The 27947-nt window shown below is 36.9% G+C and overlaps 1 protein-coding gene across 1 annotated transcript; it reads right to left on the bottom strand.

Annotated features, from left to right (window-relative positions):
• Positions 1-242: 242 nt before the first annotated feature.
• Positions 243-27855, bottom strand: SMC3 (structural maintenance of chromosomes 3). Its single transcript, XM_065843106.2, has 29 exons — positions 27700-27855; positions 23479-23554; positions 21919-21957; positions 21041-21108; positions 20589-20660; positions 20325-20404; positions 19660-19738; positions 18179-18296; positions 17440-17615; positions 17174-17254; positions 16791-16955; positions 16165-16286; positions 15536-15749; positions 13097-13200; positions 12776-12875; positions 12148-12308; positions 10673-10814; positions 9274-9424; positions 8089-8241; positions 5720-5871; positions 5344-5502; positions 4523-4630; positions 4020-4128; positions 3149-3396; positions 2815-3027; positions 1916-2107; positions 1572-1749; positions 1028-1134; positions 243-717 (listed from the first exon to the last, which is right to left on the bottom strand). Exons 1-29 carry the CDS (start codon positions 27712-27714, stop codon positions 646-648), a joined length of 3654 nt encoding a protein of 1217 aa, XP_065699178.1. The 5' UTR covers positions 27715-27855; the 3' UTR covers positions 243-645.
• Positions 27856-27947: the final 92 nt, after the last annotated feature.

The raw sequence follows: 27947 nt of genomic DNA, 5'->3' as shown, positions 1-27947 counted from the left end.
TTTTTTCAGTGCAATTATAAAAATTCTATTGATTTGGACTAGCACAGATTTGGGGTGGTTTTCCACTGGCAGTGGCAATGTTGCAAAAAAAAGGGAAAACATGGATGTAAGAATGGCTTGAAAGAATGGCTTTGTCTCATACTTCTGAAATATGCAGCTCCAATATGATCAAATACTATTTACTCCATCTCAGTGGAATCCTCAAAACAAAGACAACAAAGAAAAAACTTAACATATACAAGTTACAGCGATAAAACCAACCCTTTAATTGAAGCCATTAAAAAAAAAACATGTGAGGCAATATAAATGATAAAATTATACTTAAGAAAGAATAGCTAGCACTTTCCAAAAAGCTTTAAAACAGCAACAGACACTTTACAAAATATTTGAGGGAAGAGAATAAAATTTCCAAACTACAGTTACTGTATAAAGGTAACATTAACAATTATCTTATAAAATACAGCAACAGAGACAAAATGGATACTCAAGCTCCTTTGAAACTAAGCCTTCTGGGATCTTGGTTAAAATGTATGTTCAAAACTATTTTAAACAAGGACTAAATACTTCATATTTTAAATTTACAGGTCCCTGGCATAAACATAGCACTATACACATCTTCCAAACAAACAGTAAGTACAATTTCATTTAACCATGCGTGGTGTCATCTTCTACAAAGTCTTTGGCCATTTCTGCTGTGATCACATCAATATGACTGACCTGGTGGAACAAAAAGAAGTATACAGTTATTACAGTATCTCCAACAGAATAAGCCTTATTTCTAAAGGCTCAAGCACTCAGAAACAGGCCCATAACTCATCTCTAACTTCCTTTGAAGAATATGAAAAGAACATGACAAATCTCTGTATTTATATTCTTTCTCAGGAAGGAGAGAACTTTTACATAAGACTGCAATGTAACTAGAAACCCATTACTTGAAATATGGCGGATCCACTATCAACTCTTGTGGAGTCTCAAATGCACAACTTAATGTTCTCAGTAAATGCCATAACTGAAACATATTGTTTACCTTGTTTCTGAATTTTACTCCATAGAACTTGTCAGCTGACTCAAGCAGTTCAGGCCTAAAAGTTGTTGTAATAAACTGAGCATGTTCAGCTAGTTCCATAATCATATCTAAAAAAGAACACAAGAATTCTTTATTAGTTTAATCTTTTCAATAAAGCACAGGCCTTAATGTGAGACAGGCAAAAAGTTTGCTACTCCTTATTCAAAATGAGGTTTTGGTTAATTAAAAAAAAAAAACCCTAAAACAAACAAACAAAAAAAACACACCAAACCACCACCAAACCAGACCAACAACCAAACCAAAACCACCCAAAGAAAACTAATAAAAACCAAACCAACCAAAAACAAAACAACAACAAAAATCCCAACCAAAACCCAAACACACAAAAACCCAGACCTAAAACCAAATCCATGAAAGCTTCAGAAGGCACAAAGTTAAATTCTAATACACATTTTGGGATAAAGCTTTTATCTTAAATATCAGGGATGAGAAGACAGATTGTCACCTTCAATCAAAACGAATATGAATAAAGGTAGACACTGACCTGAAACAGCTTTTCTGTGCTGAGCATCCAAAGCTTGGTCGATTTCATCAAACAAGTAAAATGGAGCTGGATCACATTTCTGGATAGCAAATATCAGGGCTAGGGCCACTAAGGATTTCTGTCCACCTGAAAGCTGCTGCATTTCTCTCATTTCACCCTGCTTTCCTGTGAATGATACCTAAAGAAAACAATGCAAGAACAAGATGATTTCAAAATACTAGGCCACAGCATCACTTGCTTTTATAGTGAATAAAAAGGACCAATTAAATGTTGCCTTTTAAAAATATAGTTAAAAGGCAATCTAAATGAGTATTTCAAGTAGCAAAACACAGATTTTTCTTTACCCTTATGCCAACTCCAGTGAACTGGTCTACAGACGGAACACTGCTCTGAGATCCAGATCCTCTTTCACTCTCAGTGCTGCCTTCACCTTCATCCTGAGACTGATTGCCCTCCACATCTCCCTTCTTCATCACTAACGTGGCCTTACCGCCAGGAACTAACTTCTGGAATACTTCACTGAAATTTTTTGAAACCTGAAAAAGAAACAATCAATACACTGGCTCACTTCTGCATAATGAAATCAATTACATACAACAGCTGTTTTTACATGATCATACTAAATATCTGCAGAGACCCACATTCGTTCTTAAACAGGCCCATAAACACAAGTACAAATGAAAAACATCCTATACAGATTTGGTTTAAAAACATCTAAACCAACTCTTTCTGTAATATGAGAAGTTTCACTTCTTCAAGAAAACAGTAGAATTAAAATATAAAACAGCAGCAAAAGCAAGTATTACTTGTTTCAGTAAACTTCAGAGAAGATCTCAGCTAAGCAAATGATCTTTCAAGAGAAGACTTCACATACTTTGTAATTAAGATCCTCTGATAACACTAGGAATTACTGTCACTAAATCTGGATAATGGATTTGGTACAGAGTTTATTACCAGACATTCCCCAGAAAGGGCTGTAAAGAGATTTGAAAGAAAGGAAGTATTTGAGAGGTATAAACCAAAGCCAGAGTTGTAAAACAACGAAGATGAGCATCTATTTAAAATGCTAACCTGTATCTTTATTAGAATTTAAAAGCAAAATTCAAACCTCAAGTTACATGATATTGCCTTCTATTAATATAGGATAGATGTACTTAATATCTGCTTCTGCCCATATAGCTGCTACACAATGGGACAATTCAATTTCAGCACCAAGTCTTAACAATTGTTGCCATTTTGTTACCTGTTTGAAAGTCAGCTGAATTGCCTCATATTTCCTGAGCTCAAGCACATTCATGAGCTCCATAATGGATTTGTAGCCTCTGTCCAGTTCCTCTTGTCTTTTTATCAATTTTTCCTTCTGCTCTGAGAAATTCACAAACTGATCTAAAGCTTTTTTATTAACGTGGCTATATTTCTTCAGTTCCGTATTGCACTGCTCCAGTTTGCGGAATAACTGTAAACGGAAAACATTCACATATCAAAGTGACTCGCAATTCTACCCACATTTGACACTTGAGATGTATCCAACACTAAAATTTCAAGTCATAAAACATGAAACCAAGTACACTTATTACCTGCTTTAAACTTAAAGTCTGATACTTTTCAAAAGCCTCCTGTGGAAGTGAACCTAACTCTCGAATTTTCTTCATGCATTCCTCTTTTTTCTTGAGGAGCATGCCTTGCCTGTTAGTCATTTTTTCAAGTTCTTTTGTGTCGTGGTTGATGGCATCCATATGCTCCTTTTCCATGTTCTTCCAGCGTTCCATGCTCTTTTGAAGCTCTTTAATTCCTGCTTCTGTTTTGTCAATAGAATTATCCAGATCTGAGAACACAAAACCCAAAATGTTAAGTCTTACACGCCTGCATAAAATCAGCAATTATCCAGTCAAGTATTTATGAAACGAAAAGGTAATCCAAAGAAAAAGATCTGTTATGGAACAGAAAGGTAATTTTAAGACCAAAAGCTGAAAATCTCTTTTCTTCCTCATGAGTATATGGTTTAAAAAAAACCCTAAAACACAGTAAGGTCATATTGTTAAAGTCTAGAAAGAGAAGCGAAAAAGTTTGAGCTACACAGATGCTATTTCTTATCTGACAGCAACTTCAATTTTAGACAGGTTAGACAAAATTCAAGAACTACTATCATCATGCTTGTATGAAGGTTGCTTCAAAAGTAATATGCCCTGAAGCCCTAAGTCTGTAATCACCCACACATATTTATTGGTATTACAGTGTGCAGTTGTAGACACTTTCATTTATGTACAACATGCAGAAAATCTTTTCATTTATCTTTTGAAGTAAGTTCCAAAAATCTGTTACACACTATGTAACTACTTAAGTGTATTTAAAATTAATTATTACTTCTCATATAATGGTCTACCAAAACGTGGTGTGGACTTTCAAAACCATCAGGACTTTTCTTTGAAAAAAAATGATGCTACCCACCATCTGACCGTGCCAATGTATCTTTCACTCGTTTGTTGATGGCCTCAAGTTCCGATGTGGTGGCAGTAAGAACTGTGCCACCTTCTGTTTCCCGTAGCTCATTCAGTTCCTATGGGACAAAGTAAATGCCACCAAGCTTCAGCATGGAGGGGAACAAAAGTACAAGCCAGACAAACAAGTTATCTTCTGCTACTCTACATACAACTATATTAAATATTTTAGTGAAGTTTTAGAAAAGTTAGATCTTCAAACAAATCTGTCATTATGGTGGCCCTATTTATCTATAGGTTGTGTATTTAAAAGAGGATTTCTGTCAAAAATTCATATGCCTAAAATACTGTGCTGAAATTTAAATAACACACTTAGCTTGGGTATAGGGAAGCAAAACCCACCACAGATAATACACAGTAACGAATGAGTACTTATCAAATAATTAGTATGTTAAAGCCTCAGAAATAAAGCAAAAATAGATTGCAAAAGTACATTTAAGAGAAAATCCTTACTTGTTCCACTTGATCTAAGCGTTTTCTCAGATTCTCATTGAGATATGTTTCAACTCTTGTAATAATGCCTTCTAGTTTAATCCTCTCATTCAAAAGCTGCCTGTTTTCCTGAAAAAAAGAAGTATATTAATTGCCTTAACTGACTCCTAAACCACTATTTTTTTTTTCTTTTCAAAAATATTAAGACAAACAAACAAACAAAAAAACCCCACTCTTCACACAATTCTGTGTATTAAATATCACACAGTTCTCTGGACTGTTGCTCTCATTTTAACAGGTAGAAAGGACCAAAGAGTAAATACTTTTCTGTCTGTCTAGTTTTAAAGTCAACCATATAAATCAGCAAGTTTCTTAAACTGTATTAGCATAAGAATACAATTCTTAAACCCAGAAAAGCTTTAGAGATTATACTTAAGAAGCAGTATTTTTTCAACAACATGAGTATCAGATAAAACTGTAGTTTTGTCTCATTTATCCCATGTTTAAAGGCATTGTTTTATCTCCCCACACTCTGCATAATTCCTTTCAGATGCTATCCACTTGTATTTATTGTTGTGAAGTTCAAGAAGCAAGGAAACTTATGATTCCAACACAAACAGCCATAATTCTCACACAATACAGCTAATAAAATTCACCCAGCATTTGCGAAAAACATACAAACACACTTTGCAGACAAGAAAACTCCAAACACATCTACCAATGAAACACTTCTTTAATTACATGATATTCATCATAAGTGACTTTTCATACAAAAGAACAAAAGTAAGTTTATCGGGAAGAAAGGTACCACATTTAATGGAAAGAAATTTCCACTTCCTTACTTGCTGTAGTTGTCGAATTTCATCATTAAGAGCATCCACACGTTTCTGATCTTCAAGACTGAGCTGAGACAACAAATCAGTCCCCAGTTCTGCTTTTAATGATTCTCTAGTTGACTCCATAGCGTGCAAACTTGCCTCCAAGCTCTGCAAACTGCGTTGCTATGGAACAGATATTAGACAGAATCATGCCTCAGTGCAATCTGTAGATTTATCGGAATTTCACTTTTCTGTTCATGTCTTTTTGGTGACGTATCTCTAGTCTTTTTTCTATATTTCATATTACGACATTAACCAGAAAGGGATGTAAGTTTATCAATAATATTAATAAACACAATTAATATAAAACCCTTAACAGCTTTCAATATCCATACTATACCTTAGGCATAAATGTCTTTTCAGATTGCTGTCTCTTCTCCTTCAGCATTTTCATCTCTGACAAAATACTGTCTCGAGAAGCTTTGAACTTTCTCTGCTGTGTCTCGATTTGCTGCATTTGGTTCATTAGCTGGTCAATCTCATTATTAATCCATACCGTGGGCTAAGGAATACTCTGTCACTGCTTCAAAAGGCATTTTACACCTACTAGTACCCTGAATTTTTATTTCCCTTGGCATATTCAGCTGCCATTAGAAAAAATAAAAAGCAAACAAAAAAATACACAACCAAAAAACCCACAAACCTCCAAAAACTGACAAAAATAACCCCAAAAGACAAACCCAAAATATTCAAAAATATAGAAGAGCAGATGCTTACATCTAAAAATAAGTACTAAAACAATACAATTATCCCTTAGTTCTGAGACAAAAAGTGTAATTTGTTTGTGCGAATTTTGATATAATGGTTTAAATCATGGTGCAGAGCATGCAGAGGATTGTTTTAATTTATGTGGAATTGCTAACATAATGTTACTCTTAATACAATGTATATTTTAGCATGACATCAACTTAAGTGCCCTAAAAATTAAGTAATTCCCCTAAGCAGAGGTTACAGTAAAACACTTCACTACATACTCATTCTGCAAAAACTGAATGAGCTACAGAACAGAAGTTAGCAGGAATGGAATTTTTTATTTTCCAAACAACTAGGTCTGTTTGTGATATGTTCTCAAAGTTACTGTCAGACTGCAGTAACAGCTCACATCACAGTCACTGACCTGCCACAGCTGAAGGGTATGCCACATAGGAATTTCTATCAGTTAGGTGAGCACTCTGCCTACATCCCCTATAGATCCCTCCTCAGAAAGAAACCCAGGCCTAAAGATTTTTACTAAAATGAGAGCAAGAGAGATTCCTCAGTTCCAAAAGAGTAGTCCTGGTTAAAAGTTAATTTGTACTGAAACCAAGGGGTCTAACAGATAACTGGGGAACTTAACTATAAGCACAAATTCAAGCTGCCATTCCTATTTACAAAAAGCAGGTTGCCTGTACAACGCACACTAGGATTAGTGCTAAAATTAGTTTCTGCACAAATCCTTTTAAACCATATGCCTACATATTTGTAGTTGAAAGAAAAAGATGTAAGTATGGAGAAAATAATAATAATAAATACTTAATAGTAGATACGCAAATGGAGTCCTGCATATCATTTACAGGTAACAATAAGAAGGCTGAAAGACATTCCTTACCCTTGGTGCACGTAAAGCATGCTGGCAAATTCAGCTTATTAAACTCACATTTAACATACTGTTTCGATATTCTTCCACTGACTTAACAAGACATAGGCACATAGTTTAAAAGTTTTGCTTATCAGCTGTGGTTCTAAGCATATGCTGCCCCCAAAATGCCTCTAATGCACTGTTACAGGTCAAGAAACAAAGCAGTTCAGTTCAAAGGACACGATGACCTGGATAATGGAGAATAAAATTGTATAAACCTTCCCTGTCCCTGAATTCTAGATACTGGATCTCAAAAGGACATTGTAGCGTTAAAGAGGTCAGGAAAAAAGGTGACAGTTACTTGATCTTTCATACAAAGAGACTGAAAAGACCAAGACTGTCAAGCACATCAGAGCTTAATTATAATATAAGGCGCTCCATCTCCTCCCCACAGCATAAGTGGACTATGTAACACACCAATTCAGGACACAAGAACTAAAAATACAGCATGAGTCAGAAGAGGCAGTGAAGACTAACACAGTTAACAAGAATATCTGGTTATAGTAGTTATTACAACAAACTCTAGAAGGAACAGAAAGCAAAGTTTATGGTTTAATCCCACCTCTGAGCTTTAAAGATCAAGATTTAACTTTAACAGGGACAGATTACTAAAGCTCATTTTTCCTGAAGTCTACAGTGTCAGCCCCTCGCTGAAGCAAACTATCAGCCAAGGTGTGCTTTAATCGCTATTTTTCAGTCAAGTTTCCCCAGCATGGACATTTTACCAAAGAAATAAAAGTGGTATAGAAAGTATTCCTTAAAAAGTTGCATTGATCTAAAAATTATTTTTAAAATGTAACGCAATTCAAGCACATAAACAATGGGTGTTTTTTAAAAATCTGTTATTTTCATGGGTTGTACACCCATTTTCTCATGCATGGGTTTTGTTTGTTTCTGTTTTACCATTGATTTATTGTTACTAAAATCCCTATAGTAAAATATAGTACCAGGTTGCACAAGCAACAGTCAAAACAAATGCCACAGCTAATACATAACATTAGGTTGGTCTACTGTTTTCCACCTATTCCTGTAACCGCAGAACAAAAGCTTTGTCGTCACACAACCTTTCCCCAAGAATAGCAAAAGGATATTTTCAATGTTTCTGCGTAAATTTTCATTGAGTTTAGCTTCAAGTTCACCAAGTTCTTCTTCTGCCTTTCTAACATCTTTTTGCAACTCAAGCCGAGACTTCCTTGTGTCATAATAACCTCCAGTCAAAGCACCACGATGGCTGACTTGGTCACCTAGGAGGACAACAGCAAGAGACTATAAGTTCAATGCTATCAGCACACTATACGCTCTCCGTAATGTTCAGAGTAGTTTCAACAATGGAATTTAACAGATTAACTAGAAGATTTAAAACAACCTATGGAAGTGCTGCATCAGTATCAGGAACCATCTATGTATGTTTACAATAATCAGGGGAATGTTTATTTTGGGATTCATCTTAAAGCACATTTCCATTCTCAAGACCAACACAGACTGCTATGATCTCCTTTAAACATTAGCTTTTTTGTTGTTGCTGTTTTTAATTAACTTTTGAAACCATGCAGCTTGAAGGAAAAAAAAAAAAAAATTATTAAGGGAAAAAAGCACACACCTAGAACAACCAGTTAAAAAAAAAAGAAATCCCTCAGATTTTCCATGAGGGAGAAAATAAAAGAGGCCGAGTAATTAGCAGCATCTGTGGCTTGAAGAGGATGCTGCTACTGAAAAATTAATAATTTCCTCCTCAGATGTCCTTAGCAACTTTTTCAGATTGACTGTAAAAGACACAGAGACTACAATAAACCTGCAGGGAATCTGTCCTCCAAGAACAGGCATTAACAAGAGATATAGATTATTTCAGACACTATAACATTTAAACATGTCTGATACGCAGAAGAGTTCACCTTGCACTTATCAGTAACTAAGGATGTACATCTGCACCCTAGGCACCAGTTTAAGTTTGTGGAAAACACCATCAACACTCCAGGAAAGAAAATGCCTGTTAAAGTGGATAAAACAAACTGGATAAACACAAATCCCATCTGCTTTACGACTCCTCAGGATGGAGATACATAGCTACTAACTTTTAGACCACAGAAAATTCAATGGCTTGTGAAGAAATTCTGTATTTTTAAGTACTGTACTTAAACAAGTGCAACCTTGTGCATCTCAGACAAGAATACTACTATTTAAAATCAACTTATTTTGACAACGCCAACAGACCACAAGCCTCGCATTCCAGGGAACCCATTTTCACAATGAATAATTTAAAAAATTGCAATATTTACCTTCCAGAGTAATACAATCCATAGTGAAAGCTCTGGCCAGCTGGGTAGACACTTCCATGCTACGACAAATTAGAGTCTTTCCAAAAACATGTTTGAAAGCTTTGTCAAATCTTGGATTGTATCTCAGTTTACTGATCATGGGAATAGCATCCTGAAGTGACAGTGATTTTAATGAGAAGAGCATATTGATACAAATATGGCAAGTATATTGCAACTAATTGATACACGAAATTTAAGAGAGTCCTGGAAAAAATAAACTATCATCAAGAGTAAAAATAGAATACATACTAGTCTCACAACAAGAATTTGTAAAAGTTTAGCACATCTCAAATGCACTGAATATTAACATTGGTTTCATAATCAATAAACTTCCAGAATGAAGACTCCTGGAGCTGTGTATATCATTAGTTGCATCCAGGATGTCAAACCCTGAACTGAAAGTACAATATTGCGAATGATATTTTGGAAATGAAAAGCTGTCAGTTGGTAGAAGGATGACATCCTGATTGACAAGCACATAAAAATCAAATGCAAGATCTTGCAATTTTAGCTTTTTAATAGCTCGGCTTGAGCCTTAAGTCAACTACGGGACTGCCGGAAATCTCACCTGAGTATTAAATCGCTGCTGAAACAAATCAAACACGTATCATAAAATGGGAAGACATTTTTTCCTCAAAAAAAAAAATTCCTTTCTGCAGAGAGGATGCAAATATTCACACTATTTTACTAGCAAAGCCCTCCCAAAACAAACATGCTGAAAATCCGATTGTTTCCTGTTTATTTTTCCTATGTTTATCTGAGGAAAAAAAAAATTCTAATTTTAAAGAAATTATTCTACCATGATTACTGTAGAAAGCAGTTAACATTTTCACAATTAGTTCATTACTGAAATTTCAAATAAGAGCAGATACTTTCTTGAAATATATTTCAGAAGTATTTTTTAAATGATTGTCACTGAGGGTTTATTTATGCATTTTTAAGTATAAAACCACAACTCATTTTCAGTAACTTTGAGAAATTGTCTACAGGTGTAACATAACACTAGCTTCCTCTTCAGCTTTTGTCTGTGGCAGCAATTTCAGCTTAAAATAATTAAAATTCAGTAATTCCAGCAATTATCTGGTTACAAGAAAATTCTATTTCTTTTTAGTATCACTTATTTACTTGGAAGGTGAAGTTAAACTTCAAAGAGGAACTGCCTGACAGGAAAGTAATTATTTTCCTTTAACAGAGTCTTTATGTTGAGAAGCATAAATTAGGAGTAGCATTTAACAGCAGACATTCAACAGTCTGCCCACCAAAGCAAGTGGTGGGCAATAAGCAAAATACACACACAATTAAAAATATTAGGCTTTGTAATTAGGAAGTAGAGGAAGGTTCAAAAGGAACTCTAACTCACATTAGTCTCAGGATAAGCAGTATCTCTAACATCCAGCTTGTTCAGAGGGAGGAAAGTAACTTCTCCAGGAAGGTTCATTTTGTTAAATTCCATTAGGATTTTTGTGCTGACCTCATCAGAATCCACAATGTGATAAAACAACCTAATCAACAAGTCCAACAAACAAACACAACTTTACTGTGCTAAAAGCACCAACATATTTGTATGGAAACAGTAAGCATACAGGTATTATTAAATAACATATCAATATAAGTATCTGCACATCTCTGTGCCTTAGAATAAGCAAGTGGACATATTCCATACACTTTCATTAGAATGGGATCAGACAAGAATCTTACATTCCACCCTCCAGTCATAAGAGCAGCTCAACATGGATATGGTATCACTGTGTACACAGCCCTGTTTGGTTCAAGTGCAAACCTCTGTCCTCCGTACCATTTCACTATACAATATGCATCCCTCTTCGCATGGATTTACCAAGTCTGCATCTTATGCCTCTGTACACAACCAACAGAAGCAGAGACCACACCTATCTACCTGTCAGTGACTGGGACTAGCATCAGACAGATTGAAGTAAGTGATCTTTCTTTTGCAAGTAGAACTAGTTTGCTGGTTACTGCTTCTTCCGAACTATGTGGCATAAAACAGGACTCAGAACTATGAAGTAACTTTGAAGAGACACCCTTGTTCACACAAACACACATTTCAGAGGAGGAACTGCATTTCAAATTGTAGTAACATCAACATTTTTATGTGATGGTTTGCAAGATCATGTCACCTCTGTCCTCTTTCCTGCCCTTATGCCACTATCTACATTTCATTAGAACAAGAATGTGCATGACTACTCATGAATTTAGGACAGGGGACTGATCACATTAAAAACAATTTAACTTGAAGTGTCAGATGCTGTACAAAGTGATGGATCACGCAATAGGCACTTCTTCTAGAACATACATTATACACAGACTCCTTAATGCCCCACATTTTTTCAGACAGCTTTTAAACACCAGCTTTTGACAGTTTAGAGACCACGCTCACTCAAGAGGTTTTCCAGTGTAAGTGAAATAATTCTTATTGACGGTTATCATTGAAACATCAGCATCACTTTCTGTAGAATTCTCCACACTGGAACATGTTGTCCACTTTATTCAATATAGCTCAGCCTCACCACCAACCTTTCTGGTAAACATCAGGAGTAAGGGTCTGGGGCGTTTTTGGGGGGGGTCTTTGTGTTGTATTTTTAGGGTCTTTTTAGACAAGATCAAGAGTAGCTAGCATCATTTTTTAAATAGGCAGAATTCTTCCTTCTCAAAGGAGTAGCAGTTTGACCATGCCATATAGAAGGCACTTTGACAAAAAAAGGGCAGGAGCTCAAGTTTAAAAGAATAAAACACTGAGCAGCAACTGGTACCAACAACTAAATTGTAACACTGCAGCTGTTTTAACTTAATTAGCACAGAACAGCATGTAATTACCTGTTCCCTGCAGTAACTTCAACGCAGGTGTAGAAAGCTGGTTCGCATTCAAAGTTATTCATCACAATGCCATGATAGCCATTTAGAACATGCTGGTTTATGCCTTTTCGACGGAAGTGTTCCAAAACTTTGTTTATGCTGTCTATACCATTCAAAATAGCCTGTTAAAACACAGCTCATTATTGTATTGCAGAAGTAGTATCTAGTTTAACTCTGTGAAAGACATAACCTTTTCAACAAGTTCCTGCTAACTAACCTACAGCTCTAACAGGTAACAGAAGATACCTAAATATTTGAGTCTGCCACTCTTCAGAGTCCTTTTTTCAAAAATAATTTAACAAAAAAAAAAAAGGCAAGAAGATACCAGAATTTTAAAACTGCTCCATTTCTACCTGGTTTCCTCACCCTCCTCAATTACCTTGAGCCTACAAAAATAAATTCCAAGTAGTTCTAGAGCTATAAATATTTGAAAAATTCAGCTTACAAATATAATTTTTCCATTTTAATTACGGCAATAACATGATAACCAAAAGAAATAACTATCATATCTTTCTGATAAGACTCTGACGTCTTTTAAGAATGAGAAGAAAAGCTTCCACAAGGAATTCTCAAATACGAGGTATCTTACCTTTCCTGTTGCTGCTCTGAGAAGTTGCTGTTTCTTTTCTAAATCCTCCCGTTTCGCAGCGAGAGCTTGTTGTTCTGCATTCTCTTCTCTCCATAGATAACTAAAGAACAAAAATAATTAGAATATTTTCAGAGTGAATGAAGTCTGAAGATTGCTTGTTATTATTACTTTCAAAGACTGCTAATCTATCAGGAAGGCAAAGTGCAGGAGTTCATACATGGCTGTATTTTAAAAAAAAAACCTACATGCCATGTTAACAACTACACAGTTGGGGTCCTTCACATTAAGTGATATTCAGACATATTTCAATTAATTACTAACTTTCTTTCGCTCTGTAGTTCATCCTTTTTATTTTTCACTTCATAGTATTTTCTGTCCAGTTCTTCAACACGTGCCTTCACTTCATTAAGATCCTGGTCCAGTTTCTAACACAAAAAAGAACAGCATGAAACTACAGCTCTCTAGGTTCAAAATTTTTTTATTCAATACTAAATTACTACTTAAAATTCAGAAACAATTCCTACAAACGTTTTAACTGATTTACAAACTGCAAAAGCTCTAGGAATAAATACATCTTTGTAATGGAGAAGTAACAAGGTGAATTTATCCAACAGACTGCAAGGCAGGCACCAAGCTGCACGGTGCATCTGGGCATCACAGTGATATTACTCACTCTGAGTCACAGTAAGAAACCGAATCAAAGCAGTAACTATCACATACATAATTATGTTTAACCATGCTCTGACCTCACACTTGTGATAAAAACATACATACTAGTCTTGCATACCATGTCATGCTGCTATTAATCAAAATCCTTAAGCCTGCTCTCCAGTAGTGCAAGCACTTTAACACAGCTGCTGTCAGCAGCAAGCTATTTAAGCCAATGCACAGACATTCTCCCCTTGCCCATTTAACACCTGCCACTTGTACAGGACTGGCTGTGTTCTCAAAACACAGCCAAATTTTTCCAACCTAACTTTGCAAGCTCTCTATCACATTCACCCAAGACATCTCCCCTTTGAACAACAAAAGCTATAAAGCTCAGACTAAGCATAAATTGACCTTCCTTAAGGAGAAAAATCGATACATGTTTTAAAAGGAATCAAAGGCCATCTCAAATTTAACCTCTTCAATTCTATAGAATTCCTATTGAGCAAAACAATACAATTAGAAACAGCCAGTGGTAAATGCCATTTCTTTCATCCACCAAGTCACAGAATCACTATTTTGCTAACAAGGGCCTGATCAAAACAGTATTTTAGCAGAACACCATCTTGTTTGTAAAACTACATTCCTAGATTTTGTCAGACTGATCCTTGATTTCGGTAGATATATTACACAAAAAACAACACGGTCTATCAGCACATGCAGGGTAACAGCATTGGCACTGGATGCTCTGCCACCATAAATGTAGCAGTTTTCACTTCTGTAGGAGTGATTTTTTTTTTTCTTGTACTGCTGTATTTTCAGTGTAAAAGCTGTTTCTGAATGGAAATTAAAGTCTAAATGTTATGCAGATAATACTGATACAAACTAATCTTCTAAAACGGATAGGGACGCAACATCTAACCATCTGCAATTGTAGTGCAAAGGTGCAGCACCTGCAGTACCATTTAAAAGATCCTCTGTTTAGGGAAAACAAGAAAAGAGGGAACACAACCAATTGCTAGGCAATGGACTGTCTTAGCTTATTGAATTATTTAGTATACTGCTTCACAAAGAACTTGTTTAGAAACTGCTTAAATAGAATTTGCTTAGCCTAAGTAAGTTTGCTTAGACTGCAAGCTGTGAACCTTTGAACTTTCTGACTCATTAAACAAAAAAGGGCCCAGAGACTGTTCAATCTAGAGGATAAAGAAGCTGTATCCTCAGAGATAAGGAACAGAACGATGCTTCTAAAAGAGGACAAACAGAAGAATGCTTTGGTTATGCCAAGAACTTATTTCTTTTCCCCAACTGCAGGTGCAAAAAAAAAAAAACCAAACCCACCACCAAAAAACCACCACAAAAACAACCTACCAACACCCACAACACATTTTCAGAAAAAAGACAATCAACTACCCACAGAGGTAAGAAACCTCATGAAAACCAACAGACCCAATAATAACAATGGGGAGACCCCAGTCTGATTTTACAACTGGCCTGAACTGATGCGTGAGGAGTGTGAAGCTTAGATTTTAAGGGTATAACTGCCCAAGAACTTCTCAGCTGGGCTTCCCTCTACCAGAGGCACCCAACTCAAGCTGCTCTACACACTGTACTTTACAAATAAATAAATTACTTTAGAGAAATTTTTGGAATCCATGCCTGAGTCTCTGTATCAGGAAACCTAGGGAAAAGAAACTTCCTGAACAGTCTGGTGATCCTGATGGGACCCTAGCCCACCACCTCAGAAGCCTCTTGTCTTCAGACATTGCTTCCTTAATGCAATGCAGACCTCTATAAAAACATAACAAATCATTACCTATATGAAATGGCCATGTTCAACATAGACCAGGAACAAGGCAGATCTACATCTGTTCATGAAAACCCAGGTCAAAAACTCTAGTGAAGTACCAGAAAGCATACAGTGAAGATGCACTGCAAAAGGGGGTTTAGAGTTCATCTGCAGACGTTTGCAATAATCTCTTTTTAGAAGACCACACCCAACAAGAAAGTCTCATCTTCCTTATAAAACGGCACCAAAGTCTAATTGTCTAAGATGAGACTGAGTCTTTAACTCTTCTCTCAAAAATAGCAGGAAACAAGCTGAAAACTTACACTGTACTGCTCCAAATTTTTCTCCTTGTTTGCCTCTGTATCCTCTAAATCCTTGTGTATAGCTGCAATCTGCCGCTTCTTGTCATTGATGGCTTGATCTAAAGACTTCAGTTCTTTCTTTATCCACTTATCCCTTTCTTCTTTGGAGGTGAACTGGCTTCCTCGACCTTGCTTTGCATAAAGATCTGTTCTTTCCTGTGTAGCCTGTGCAAGTCTATTTCGAGAAAGGAAAGAGATGCTGTATTATAAAGAAACCTTGAATTAAAATATTAAGAGCAAGCAGTAAGAATTATCATAAGAATTTCCAAAAAGTGTCAAACCAGTCTCTAAAATTTAAGCACCAAATCAATAACAAAAAGGATCATGCTGCAAACTATACAATCAAACTATTTTATAAAACAAAAAGTCCACAATAGCCCACAAAAGTTAAGTTTAAAAATTCAGTTCACCAAATACTGTTACCCCCAACAACAAAAAAAGCTTTTTACAGACCATCTGTAAATACATATAGCTACCCCATTCTCATGCAACAAGTACCACTCTGAATTGGTTGCACATTTGGATAGTACTGATATTATCTTGGCTTTCTTTTAAAAATGCTTGACTCCCTCTTGTAAAATGCCACAGACCTAGCGATTCCCCTCTCTTCTTTTTCTTTTACACTGTTGAATTTCGGCTCCGTTTCTGCTAATTCTTTCTGCTTCTCCTCAATTTTCTCAAGAAGCTTTTGTCTTTCTTTTAACAGTCTTTTCTGAAAGTCAAACAAAGCAGTATTTAAAGTTAGGCAATATAAGTAACTGCACTATTAGGTAGATATGGGTTTCTAAAGAACAATTAAATTGTAAGACTGCAAGATACCATTGCTTATCTGATACTATCTTGTTTCAACACTTAACAGAAGTGAATTTAATTCCAATCAGGACAGGAAAGAGGAACGATATGAAGCATTCTCAAGAAGCTAAACTATGCAAGCAAGGATGGTCTGTATGGGCCAAAGTTCAAGTTAGTGCAAACCCTCTATCCCAATACTTGCAGCAATTAAGATCAAGAGAATTGCAAGTGCTAGATTTTGCAACACACAGGATGATAAAGGATCATAACACAAGTCTGTATTTACACGACCTACAAGCACCAAAAACTCAGGTATCTAACAAACCTTAGACAATAATGAAAGGCCGCAGTCTAAAATCAAAACAATGCACCAGTATACTACCTTATGCCAGTGACATTTTAAGACTTCAGCACTGTTACATACCCTTTGTTCACTGTTGCCAGCTAATTCATCCTGCAGGTCTTTAGCCTTCAGCTCTAATTTAGTTCTCTGTTTAATCTGCTCCTGTCTTTCAGCACTCAGTTGTTCTTTCTCTTCTTTCATTGCCGAAATCTTTGTCTTCAGTTCTCGAACCTGCCGTTCTATTTCCTATGCAAATTTAAGTATGTGTTATCTTAAATACCACAAGCACATTTCAGTATCTATCCAAACTCACAAGACCATTAATAACAGCTCAAGATACATGAAAAGTGTGATAAACTTCTCCCGTTTCCAAACAGGATGAAAGCATAGCACTGTTTAAAAAAAAATTTAACCCACAAAGCAACACACACCTCTGGAGAGCCCTTGTTAAAAGTATTTTTTACCTCCATTTTATCTCTAGCATCTTGCTGTGCATCTCTCAGCTGCCTCGATTTCTCTCCACTTGTCTCTCGTTTGGCAGAAAGCTGTATGGAAATATCAGCATTAGCTTAAGTAGCAAGATTCTGGTTTTGTAGTAGTTCAAGAATGAAAATTATTTGTTAAATTACTGAAAAACATTGACAGGATTCTATCAAGGAGTGCAAGAAGATGTTGGCAAAAAGCACATCAATAGCTTGCGTTACGTTTTACATTGGTTAAGCTACTTTACCTCATCAAGCTTAGCTCGGGTTTCATTAAGTTCCTGATTATAAATTGTGTATTCTAATGCTCTCCTCATTTTATCCCACTTCTGATACTGAGCAAGCTCTTCTTTCTCCTCTTCTAGGGTATGCAGTCGCTCTTCAATGTATTTCAACAACTCATTGATCTTCTCTCGCTTGCCCTCTTTAGAACAGATGACAGGATTGAAGTTCAGTTAAACACTGTAATACAGTCTCTCACGCTTAAAGCTACCCAGTGTTCTCCAGCGATTAACTATTTGTCAACAGTTATGAAATGTGAAAAGGAGAACCCATGTCCACAAGTTCCCCCTCTGTGCAAAAAACTCTCCTACAGCAGAACTCTTGTTCTGTAAGGTAACACAAACATGTACTCTCCTGGCTCACACACTTAAAATAATTATAGACTATATTACACACACTTTAGTGTTTGCATAGCAGTGGGTATCCTGATTTTTTTGCATCACTGTCAGCTGACACCACCCACTGTTTTGAACAGTACAAATATCCCAATTAGCCTAGCTAAACAGTTTTATTACTAAAAGCACACATGAAGTCACTTATTAAATCTGTTGAGGTATCTAAAATTCAAGGAGTAAATATGAATGCTCTGTATCATTTAACATACCACAAATAAAATCTATCTAGCAATTAGCTCTATTGAAAAAGTCATAAGCCTTTAGAGTTAACAGAACTACTGTAAAGCATTTTTTTCTTAAACTGTTTTACCTGTTTCTTTCATTAGTGAAATACTCTCTTCTTTACGTTCATCGTACACTCTGGTACCGGCTACTTCTCTTAGTAACTTCAGTCTTTGAGAGTCAGGAGCTGTGGCCATCTGGTTGATCTGAAAATTCAAGATCTACAATTTCAATAGCCTGCTCTGTATGTATGGCTAATCACAACAGATCAACGATTGCATTTTTTTTTTGCTGTGCCTGCTTGCCTCAGGTGTTGGCAGGAATATTCAGATAACTAGTATATACCATACTGCTTTCTTTTTGAGACAATTAGTTTAGGGTGGCAAGTACTCTGCTTGTAACAAATTTTGTTTTCAAATGCTACCAGCTATTGCCAAAACTCAAGATACTAATATTATGTAAACTGAAGAAATCATTACCCGCTCAAAATTACTTTTAGAGAAATTCAAGGCCTAGTGCTAAACCCATTAGTTTAAATGCCTCCATAAAATCACACCAAAATGCGTGGGTTATAAATCTTAAGAGTAAATCAGGTCATGAAACGCTCATTAATCAAACATTAAATCAGTCATACAGTTAAAGCTGATGTAAAATTCACTTTCCTTCAACAGAAATTCAGTAATTGCATCATTTTTAGGAAGGTAACTGTTTCTAATTTGTATTATATTAACACCAGTATGTGTATTTTGGCTGCAAGAGTCATGTGCACCAATCCCCTCTTCAAAACACAAGTAACTTCCCAGCTGAAGTTGTTCTTTTCCAAAAACACACATTTAGCTGTATAGGAAAATTTATCTTGCTAAACATTTGAGAGACTGTACTGCTGGGTCAGCATTTCTGCCATCAAGTGCTTCACAAGTCTCTTGCATCCCCCTTTTAAGTAGCCTTTCAGTAACCTTTTGGAGCTAACAGTTATCACTGTCTCCGTGGTGTCCCACCCTGTGAGCCATTACAAGTAATCTGTCCTTCCTCTCCAGATCTGGGTGTCCTTTGAAAGGTCTGGTAAGTGTACTTGGGTCTTGAAGACCAGTTCACACAGGCCATGCTGTGAGCTCTTTCCCTGCTGTGTGTTCAGTTTTGGTGCCTCCATATGTTTCCACTGACTCTCCATTGACAGTATTTTTAACCTCTTAAAATTCTGCAGGATGACTTTACCACCTCATCTTAAAGCCCAGGAATCTATGAATCTACACTGAAATGGTCATATAAATTAAGTGTGCTTTGTACTTAAGTATAAAGAAAAGCACGTGATTGCAGAGATTATCATGAAAAAACACACACTTTTCTACATATCAACATTACAGACATTAAAACTTTTCTCTTGAAATCTACATACACTACCAAGACAGCAGTATTTGCAAAAGCAGCATCTACAAGAACTGTTTCTAATTAAGACTAAGATTGATTTAGCCTTTGGTTTACTTCTGCAATAACTAAACTAAGCTTGTTTTCCAGAAAGCATGATGCTCTCAACAGTGATTTCTTCCTCTTTGTGAACAAGAATCTTACCTTTCCTTGTTTGACAATATAGTAGGGATTACTGCGAGAAAATCCAGCACTTTCAAGAAGGTTCATTACATCATTTTTCCTGAAATGTTATTGTGAATCTATTAAAAACACTTACAGTAAAAGTGACAGCTGTAAAAGTTCAGTAAAGTATCACAACTATTTATCACATAATATAATCACCATGTGTAATGCATGCTCTCTTTGAAGAAGCCTCTTTGTTTGCTAATAGCTAATTCTAAAACGAAATGAGACCAAAAAAAAGAAAAATATCTAAAAATACAACAGCACTGGAAAAAGATTAAGAAGCACCTCAAAGCAAAGAGGAGGCAAATACAGGTAAAGATATCACACGGAAGGATATGAATCAACCTAAAGTCTGGTAACTCTTCTATTTAAAAAAAGCCCTGAAAGAACTACTATATAAGCAGTTAAACACAATGTTAATTAATGGGTTAAACTGCAAATTCAAAGTCTGCTCTCTATTGCACAAGGACTGTTGTCCTTGCTGTCAAGCTACTGGTACTCAATATTATGCAACTAAATGAGCATTGCTCATGAAAGTCATGAGAATTTATTTCAGGGTAGAGATGCAAGTGCTCAGTGTGACTAGCTAATTTTACAGAAATACTACTACTCTCATTCAGCTAAGGAAAAGAAGTACCTACGTCACCATTTTCTTGTCCAAGAAATATTGGTCCTTCTTGGCTCCAATAACTCTGCGAAGTGAGACTTCCTCTTTGTCAATCTTAAGAAAACAAAACCCAGTAAGGTTAACTGCTTGCAGTAGGTAGGTAAAACTAATCCAGAATGCTTATGGCACTTTTTACTAGAATTGACTCAAAAGCAGTCACCGTACTGAAGACTTACTATAATACTGAGATATCAGTCTGAAATGACCATTTATTTTTGAAATAATGTCTTCAACTTACCGGTAACCTGTTGTCTGAATTGTCAAAAATAATTTCCACAAATGCAGAAATGACACGAGGACCTGTACCTTCCTAAGAAAGGAGATATTGTGGTTAGGTAATTCCCACCTTAAGAAAGATTTTGAGCTCATTCATCTCCCCTTTTCCCTGACAATCCCACTTCCCCCTTCCTTCCAAGGATCTGAAAGTCAAAAGCATGTATGTTAGATCCAGTACATACATTTTTATTTCTGACAATCTTGGATACACATTCACTAGTGTGCATTATCAGTATAACATTATTACTTTACAATAATTTCTCTTTTGCCAAAGGGAAACAAAAAAAAAAAAATTAAGAATGTTTCCAAAATAATTGACTTAAAATATCCACAACCCAACAATTTATGTTTTTTCTAGTAACATTCAAATCCATTAGCTTATTTTTACTCTTGTTGTTATATGCCTTCACTTACATGCAACAAAGCCAGTCTCTGCTCTGGGCGAAGATGACTGAATTCATCACTGAGGACAAACTGAATTGCTATAATAAAATAGTAAAGAAACACAAGATTTGATCTTTCCTTTAGGGATATATGCAGCAGTTTCTTCAACTCAGAACATACTGTTTTTACTGTAGTATCATATGCTTCTGCTAATACCTTACAATGTTTCTTCATTAAAAACATTAATCTGCTGGATCTTAATGACTCAGTCTGGTGTACATTAGAATTTCTCTGAAGGCATCTCATTGTCACCACCTTGGCCGGTTCATTATAAAAGCACCAACAATGCTGCACAGGCAGGGATTCATGCGCTTTCCTTTACAAATACGTAGCGCACAGCTTAAATTAAAAATATTGCTTCAACACTTGGCAATTTATGAAGACTACTATCACAAAGGCCGCCTTTGACTACCATATTTGTTCCTCCATTGATGCTCCCACCCCACAAAATTCCCTTCATAACCATGTGTTAAAGAGTTGTATAAGCTGTGCCATACTTCAATAGAATCAGCTTAGAATTCAGCCATTAAGAATGCCTAAGAGAGCTGTAAGTATCACAATCAGCTTTCAAGGTAGGTGACTTTTAGAAACAGCTTCCTCCTCTAAATACATTTTTGCCGCTTTAAAATCTTATAGGGCCCTTTAGTAAGAGAAGTTGAGGACTGGGGAAAAACCTGAAGTTAAGTATTAAACAAGTGCATTTCATCATTGCCAAGCAATGCTCGGTTTGCCACTCCTTGTTGAGGAAGAACATTTGTTAAATCAGCTACTGGCAAAAATGAACAAAGAAACCCGGTGTCATCAGCATCCAGATGCAATTAATATTTTATGATGAAATCCATGCTTACCATAAAAAAAGTTGCTTTTTCCAGATCCATTTCTTCCCACTGAAAATTAAAACACAAAGTACGACCTCAGGTTGACATAAGGTAACATTGCAATTTACACTAAATTCCGCAGATAAATATTCAAGAACAGAACCCAAATATAACACAAACAAAATCTCAGTGGAATGAGGCAAAGTAGTAGGTGGATCATTTAGTCACTGCCTGAGAACAGAGCAGTCTTTTCTCTTCTCAAACACATCACAATGACTTACAAACTCCAATACTATTCCACAATGAGAATAATGGTTAAACCAATCCTGTTTATTCACATACTTTTCTTTTAAATACTGATCTATTGGTGGGATAAAAATTCTGGTGCCAGCATAAATTTTTTATATTTAACCAAAAGAAATCACTTGCCTGTATATTCAGATTGACTGTATGAACTTCAGGTAGAGTTTCAACTTCTTAATACTCCACTTACTAATCCAGTAATGTTTTGTTTTAAAAAGACTGGAAGAAGTACTGTTTCTATTTAAAAAAATAAAAGTATAAGAATGCTGCACTACACTAACATACAGTAACCTCAGTGTTGACTCAGGTTTTTCAGCAAGGTTCAGTGTCTTATCTTTAAGATGGGCATCTACAGTACTAATTTCAGAACTGCTTGCCTTCCAGAAGCAATGAGCATCCCAGGCTTTTAATCTCTTTCTGCCTGCATGCTCTCCAGATTCACCTCATCCCCAAAACTACTTGGGATTCCTAATAGTTCTTTAAAAAGGCAAAAAACAGCAAAGCTGCATTTTTCTTTCCCCCCCTTTTAAAAAGGGAAATGTCTATATAAAGTTTCAGCTGAAGTAACATTACATGATAAGACATGCTATTTAAGTCACATGCACGTTTTTTCCTAGCCTTTGGCTACTAAGTTTCTACGTCCAAAATCGACTGTTTTCAGTTGGGTCAGCAATCTTAAAGTTGCTGCATAATAGCTAAACTCAATTCAAATGAAAAGACAGGACCAAGCATCTGTGGGCAAAAACAGAAAGAGGCATGAGAAGGGTGGATGACAACACAGTGTTAGATTAGGTGTCACTTATGAAACTACACTTTGAAACTTACATTATACTTTTTGTCAGTCCACATTTCAGAAATTCATTTATCCAAAGTTGAAAGAAAGAAGATCATCTCTGCAGTAGTGTATATCAGTGTGTTTACTTATGAAAAATGATCACACACACCATGAAAAAAGTCCTATACAAATTCTCTGCTGCTGTTCCTGCAAGGACAGTCTTTAAAGGGGGTCTGGCTGATATAGAGATCTACACCTATGAAGAAGTTTACAGACATTGCTCAATTACTGAAGACTTGGTCATACTAATGCCACAGTAAAACTGAATGCCAGCATTACTTTGCTGTAAGCAGAGTATGTCTTGTAACATGTTACAGACAACTGTAAAGAAGTTTCTGAAACAGAAAATAAAGCTGTCAAATGTAGGCAGGATACTAAAAACCATAAAGGACTCCGATGTGAACATCATCTGCAACTCCGGTCAGTGTTAAAAGACAAGTATCAGAACTTACCAATGACATTGTGTTTGGAGCTGAACGGGTCCACAATAGTTTGGTCTCTGTAGCTTCGAAAGCCCTGAATGATAACCTAATGAGAAGAGCAAGTTATTTTAACAAAGTTCTCTCCATTCTTTAGCATTTTTTGAACTATTTTACAGAATATTTATATCAATTACAATATACTTGATTTTCCCCGCCCTTCCTGCACACACCTCAACCTTCCAGCTCAAGATCAGCAGGTTACATCATAAAACTTGCCCCTAACCTAAGCATCAGTTTAGGGACAGATTTTCTCCCCACATCACAAGAGATGTTGGCAATTTTCTAGGCCAAAGCACAATGAACAAGAGAATTCTGAGAGTCTTTTTGTAACAAACTACATAAAAATGTGTATTTGCATCAAATAGTACATATGGGAAAGAAAACCCCAATATAACGGGCAGTTATCCTAGCAGGGCCAGATTTATATTCAATGCTTATAATGCAATCCACATAGAACACAAGAATTCTATTTGCAAATTCTTCAAGTAGAGCAATTATAGACTGCAAAAACTACACCACACTTCACCTATTTTACATGCAATTCAGTCTTAATTTTGTTTTACTGCACAACCTAAAGGGAAAAGAAAAAAATGCATTCTATCTCAGTTCTAGTGAATTCACTTCCTAAGTAGACAAATACAAACCTTCACATTTAACTTCAGAAGCTCCACAACATTCATCTAGAAGCAGCATGTCAAATTTCAACTATTCAATTTCAGTAGTGATTTGAGGTTTGCCATGCCAAGCAATATATAAGCTACAGAGCAACAATATTCTTCCAATACATCAGTTCTGCACAGTGGTGGAACTGATACAACTTCCAGCACACATATTCCAGCATTAAGCAAACTTTTCCAAACATTAAAGCCATGCTGAAAGACTACACAGCAGGTTTGCTCTGTTCAGCAAGACATCAAAAAGACAGCAGCCACCTGAAAAGCTTTAATGTTTGCAGGTCTTTCAGCAAGAACACTTTACAAAAGGAATAGACCTGACATTTAACAGTTATGTCCTTCACCCAGTTCTTCTCCAGCAGAAGCAAGATACTGTCAAAATAATGCCAATGTCTCACCATGAGAATTACTTGTTAGAAAGACAGCAAAACATCTTACATGATACTTCTCAATATTATTACTGCTGAAGTTCAGAATGTGAAATTATTTAGACTTTGGTTTGTTTGTAAGGTCTATGATCCCATCAACATTTTCTGTTTTTCTGAACATGTCAACCCTTTGCTCACATCTTCAAGTATTAAAAGAGCCCATGTTCCAGAAGATAAGCATGATACTTGGTATCTGCAAAGCACATACAAAACTTCAGCAAAAAGCCTGGAAGTAGTACTGTAAGCCTTTCTCCCCTACTACAAAAGTCTACATTAACTGTACACCTGAGCAGCTCAAGAAACAATCACCCTCAGAACCACATTCATATTCTGTAATATTCTGGTAGTGCACTACACAAATGGTGGGGAAAAAATCCTATCTATAAAACTTACTAGACAAAAGACTGGGAGAAGAAAGTGCCTTGATTAATTCATGTCAAGTTCAGTCTTAAGTCTTTCTCCCACTATGTGACAGCCATTGTCAAGGATTATCACAGAAAACTCTTTTACCACCTGTTTCTACTAATGGACTAAAACCATCTCACTAATACTGAATGAAAATGCCATGCCAGATTTCAAATCAAATACCTGAGTTTATAAACCTGAAAGGAAATAAAACTTAAAAGCATTAACTAACTTTTAGTCAGAAATCACAGTCATTCCCTTCCCAGGCACTATATATTCCTTGTCAAATCCTCTTTGCAAAATTATTTCATTACTGGAATCTGAAGCTAAGAACATGTATAGGCAGAAAATTACTAATCTTGGACTATCAAACACCTGATGTAAGTAACAGCAGCTACTTTGGAAAAGGAATAGTCTGACACTTCCTCCAGTACTTTGCATATCTAAACATTTTTTAAATTTCAACTGTCTGTGTTCCCTCTCCACAGGCAAGATACAGTCCTCATTAAGTGCTTGTACTGTATTCAGATCTAAATTGAAAGAACCTGCATTGGGAGTAGTTAACGATTTCAGAATTTAACGGTCCAAACTACAGAAAGCAAGTTTAAGACAATGTATTAACTGAAGACTACCTAGTCACTCTGGTTGTGAACACAGATCCACACCTCGCCTGAAAAATCAACCTGTCTTATCTGCCAGATGGAGATTTCACAGTAACAGTAAGCTCTGCTTCAGTATCAATGGCTCTCAAAGAAAAAAACAGGAACAGTAAATCTTACTCAGGTCTTGCCAACAACTCTAGGCCACAGCAAATATGTTAATTAATTCTGACATTGAAAAAAAATCCAAACAAACAAACCCCAAAATATCTGGCAAACAATGCTGCTTCCCAATTCATCAGATTTCAAAAAAGAAAAAAAAAAAAAAAGAATGGGGGGGAAAAAATGGTCTCTAGCATTTTTACAGTTTACCTATAATATTCTAAAAAACTACAGAATTGAATAATTAATCTACTTTATTCTCAGAAGAACCTGAATACCTCTACAAAAAGGCAAAACCAACTGATCATTATTTCTTGGATATTACTATAGCAGGACAAACTTTTACCACTCACATACTCAGGCACCACAAGAACGTGATACAGGCAAACTGTGAACACCATTTCCCTCCCTATCAAAGTTTTTCCTAGATGGCTTCTCACTTCATCTATCCCTCATATTCTGAAACATCATAACCTCTTTATTGCCTTGTATAGCCTCAGATTCAGACTTGAATATTTTTAATTTTTAAAATCCAAGAATGATTTCTGGGGAGTAACAGAACTAGAGATATTGGAGGAACCAAATTCATCCTCATCTGCCTTATTATCACATTCACAGCTTGTTATGCTCTGTTCCATAGGTCCTAGAACAGTTCTGGTTACTGACCTTCTAAATTTCTTTTTTTTTCCAGATGAAACTCATTTCCCTCATTCTGATTTAAATTGGACTTCTTACTCTGACTCTATATATGTTCACTACTGTTTACTTTAGTGCGATTCAAATCTAGAGAACAAGAATTCTTAATCAAAGACTTTGAAGTAATGCGTGCACCTGCAATGACAGTGATCTACTAAAATGCAATCAAAAGGCAACTGAAACACTCCCTAGTGAGCCGAACTGATGAGACCGTGATTTCTATGTAGAACACGCACTTTTAAAGATTATAAAGTATACTTCTTCATAAAGACACACGTAGGATGTCAGAAAGCCAGGCAAATTTTGAACTCAGAGAGAAATGAGAATCCTAGTAGGCTTTGTATTAACATGCATAGGCAGTGGTACAAAATCAACCAGAAAAATTCAACCATACTATGCAGTACAGCTGCAGGTATATAATACGGAAATAACATTAATGATCATCTCAATCCAAAAAATTGTTTGGAAAAGGTTCATACAAGAACCTTTTTAACCGAACTAATTGCAGACTACTTGCAAAGCACGAAGTGTGAGGTTAAATGGTCCGTGCCCGGGGGCTCAAAGCATCACCCCAATACAAACAGTAACTGCTCTTTCTCCCGGGGAAAGGGGCAGATAGAACCAGCTTGAATTGAAACCCCAAATACAGTCATATTTCTCCACTAAAACCACACGCAGTTTTCTTAAAAAAAAAAAAAAAAAGGTAAAAAGAGAACCCACAACTTTAACAGCTGAACGATGCCGCCTGACAGCTGAGAAAAACCTTTTGTTTCTGTACCAGTCCCTCAGCCTCGGGTCGGCCGCCACTGGAGGGCCGGGACACCGGGGCTGCCCCGTCCGAAGGGACCCCGCAGAGCCCGCCAACAAGTCCCGGGCCCAAGAGGGCCTCTCCCCACCGCCACTCCACACCTGCAATGAATGAAACCAGCCACGGGAGCCGTGTGTGGAAAGGCACCCGTCAGCCTGCACGGCGGAACAGCTCCGTGGCTGGGCCGGGGCCGCTTCCCCTCAGCAAGGGCCGCGGTCTCACCCCCGGGACAGCAGCGAACCAAAGAAAGGCCTTTGGTCTCGCCACCAGCCAGCGGGCCGAGACCTGACTCTGCTGCTTGTCCAGAGGTTGCAGACCCCCGCGGCGCCGGGGCGGAGCACAGCAGGCCGACCCAAACCGCCCCAGCCAGGCCCAGGCCGCAGCGCACACGGCGGGAGGCTCGGACCCCGCCGACTTACCTGCTTGATGTACATGTTTGCGGAGGGTGGGGGCGGCACCCGCAGCGGTGCCTCCTGCCGTCGCTCAGCCCGCCCTCACCGTCTTTGCCCGGCACGAGTGCTCGGCGTGACCCCGGGTCTCCACCGCCTCCCGCCCCTTCAGCCCCCCCAGACTCCCCAGCACAGCGCCCCGCTCACCCCTCACGCAAACAAAATGGCGGCGGAGACTCCCCAATCCCGGCCTGGCGCGAACCATTCAGCACCAGTTG

The sequence above is a fragment of the Patagioenas fasciata genome, chromosome 8 (assembly GCF_037038585.1).
Source record: "Patagioenas fasciata isolate bPatFas1 chromosome 8, bPatFas1.hap1, whole genome shotgun sequence".
In the NCBI taxonomy this organism is placed as follows: domain Eukaryota; kingdom Metazoa; phylum Chordata; class Aves; order Columbiformes; family Columbidae; genus Patagioenas; species Patagioenas fasciata.
The sequence above is the reverse complement of the archived record's forward strand: the minus strand, read 5'-3'. Positions and strand labels throughout refer to the sequence as shown.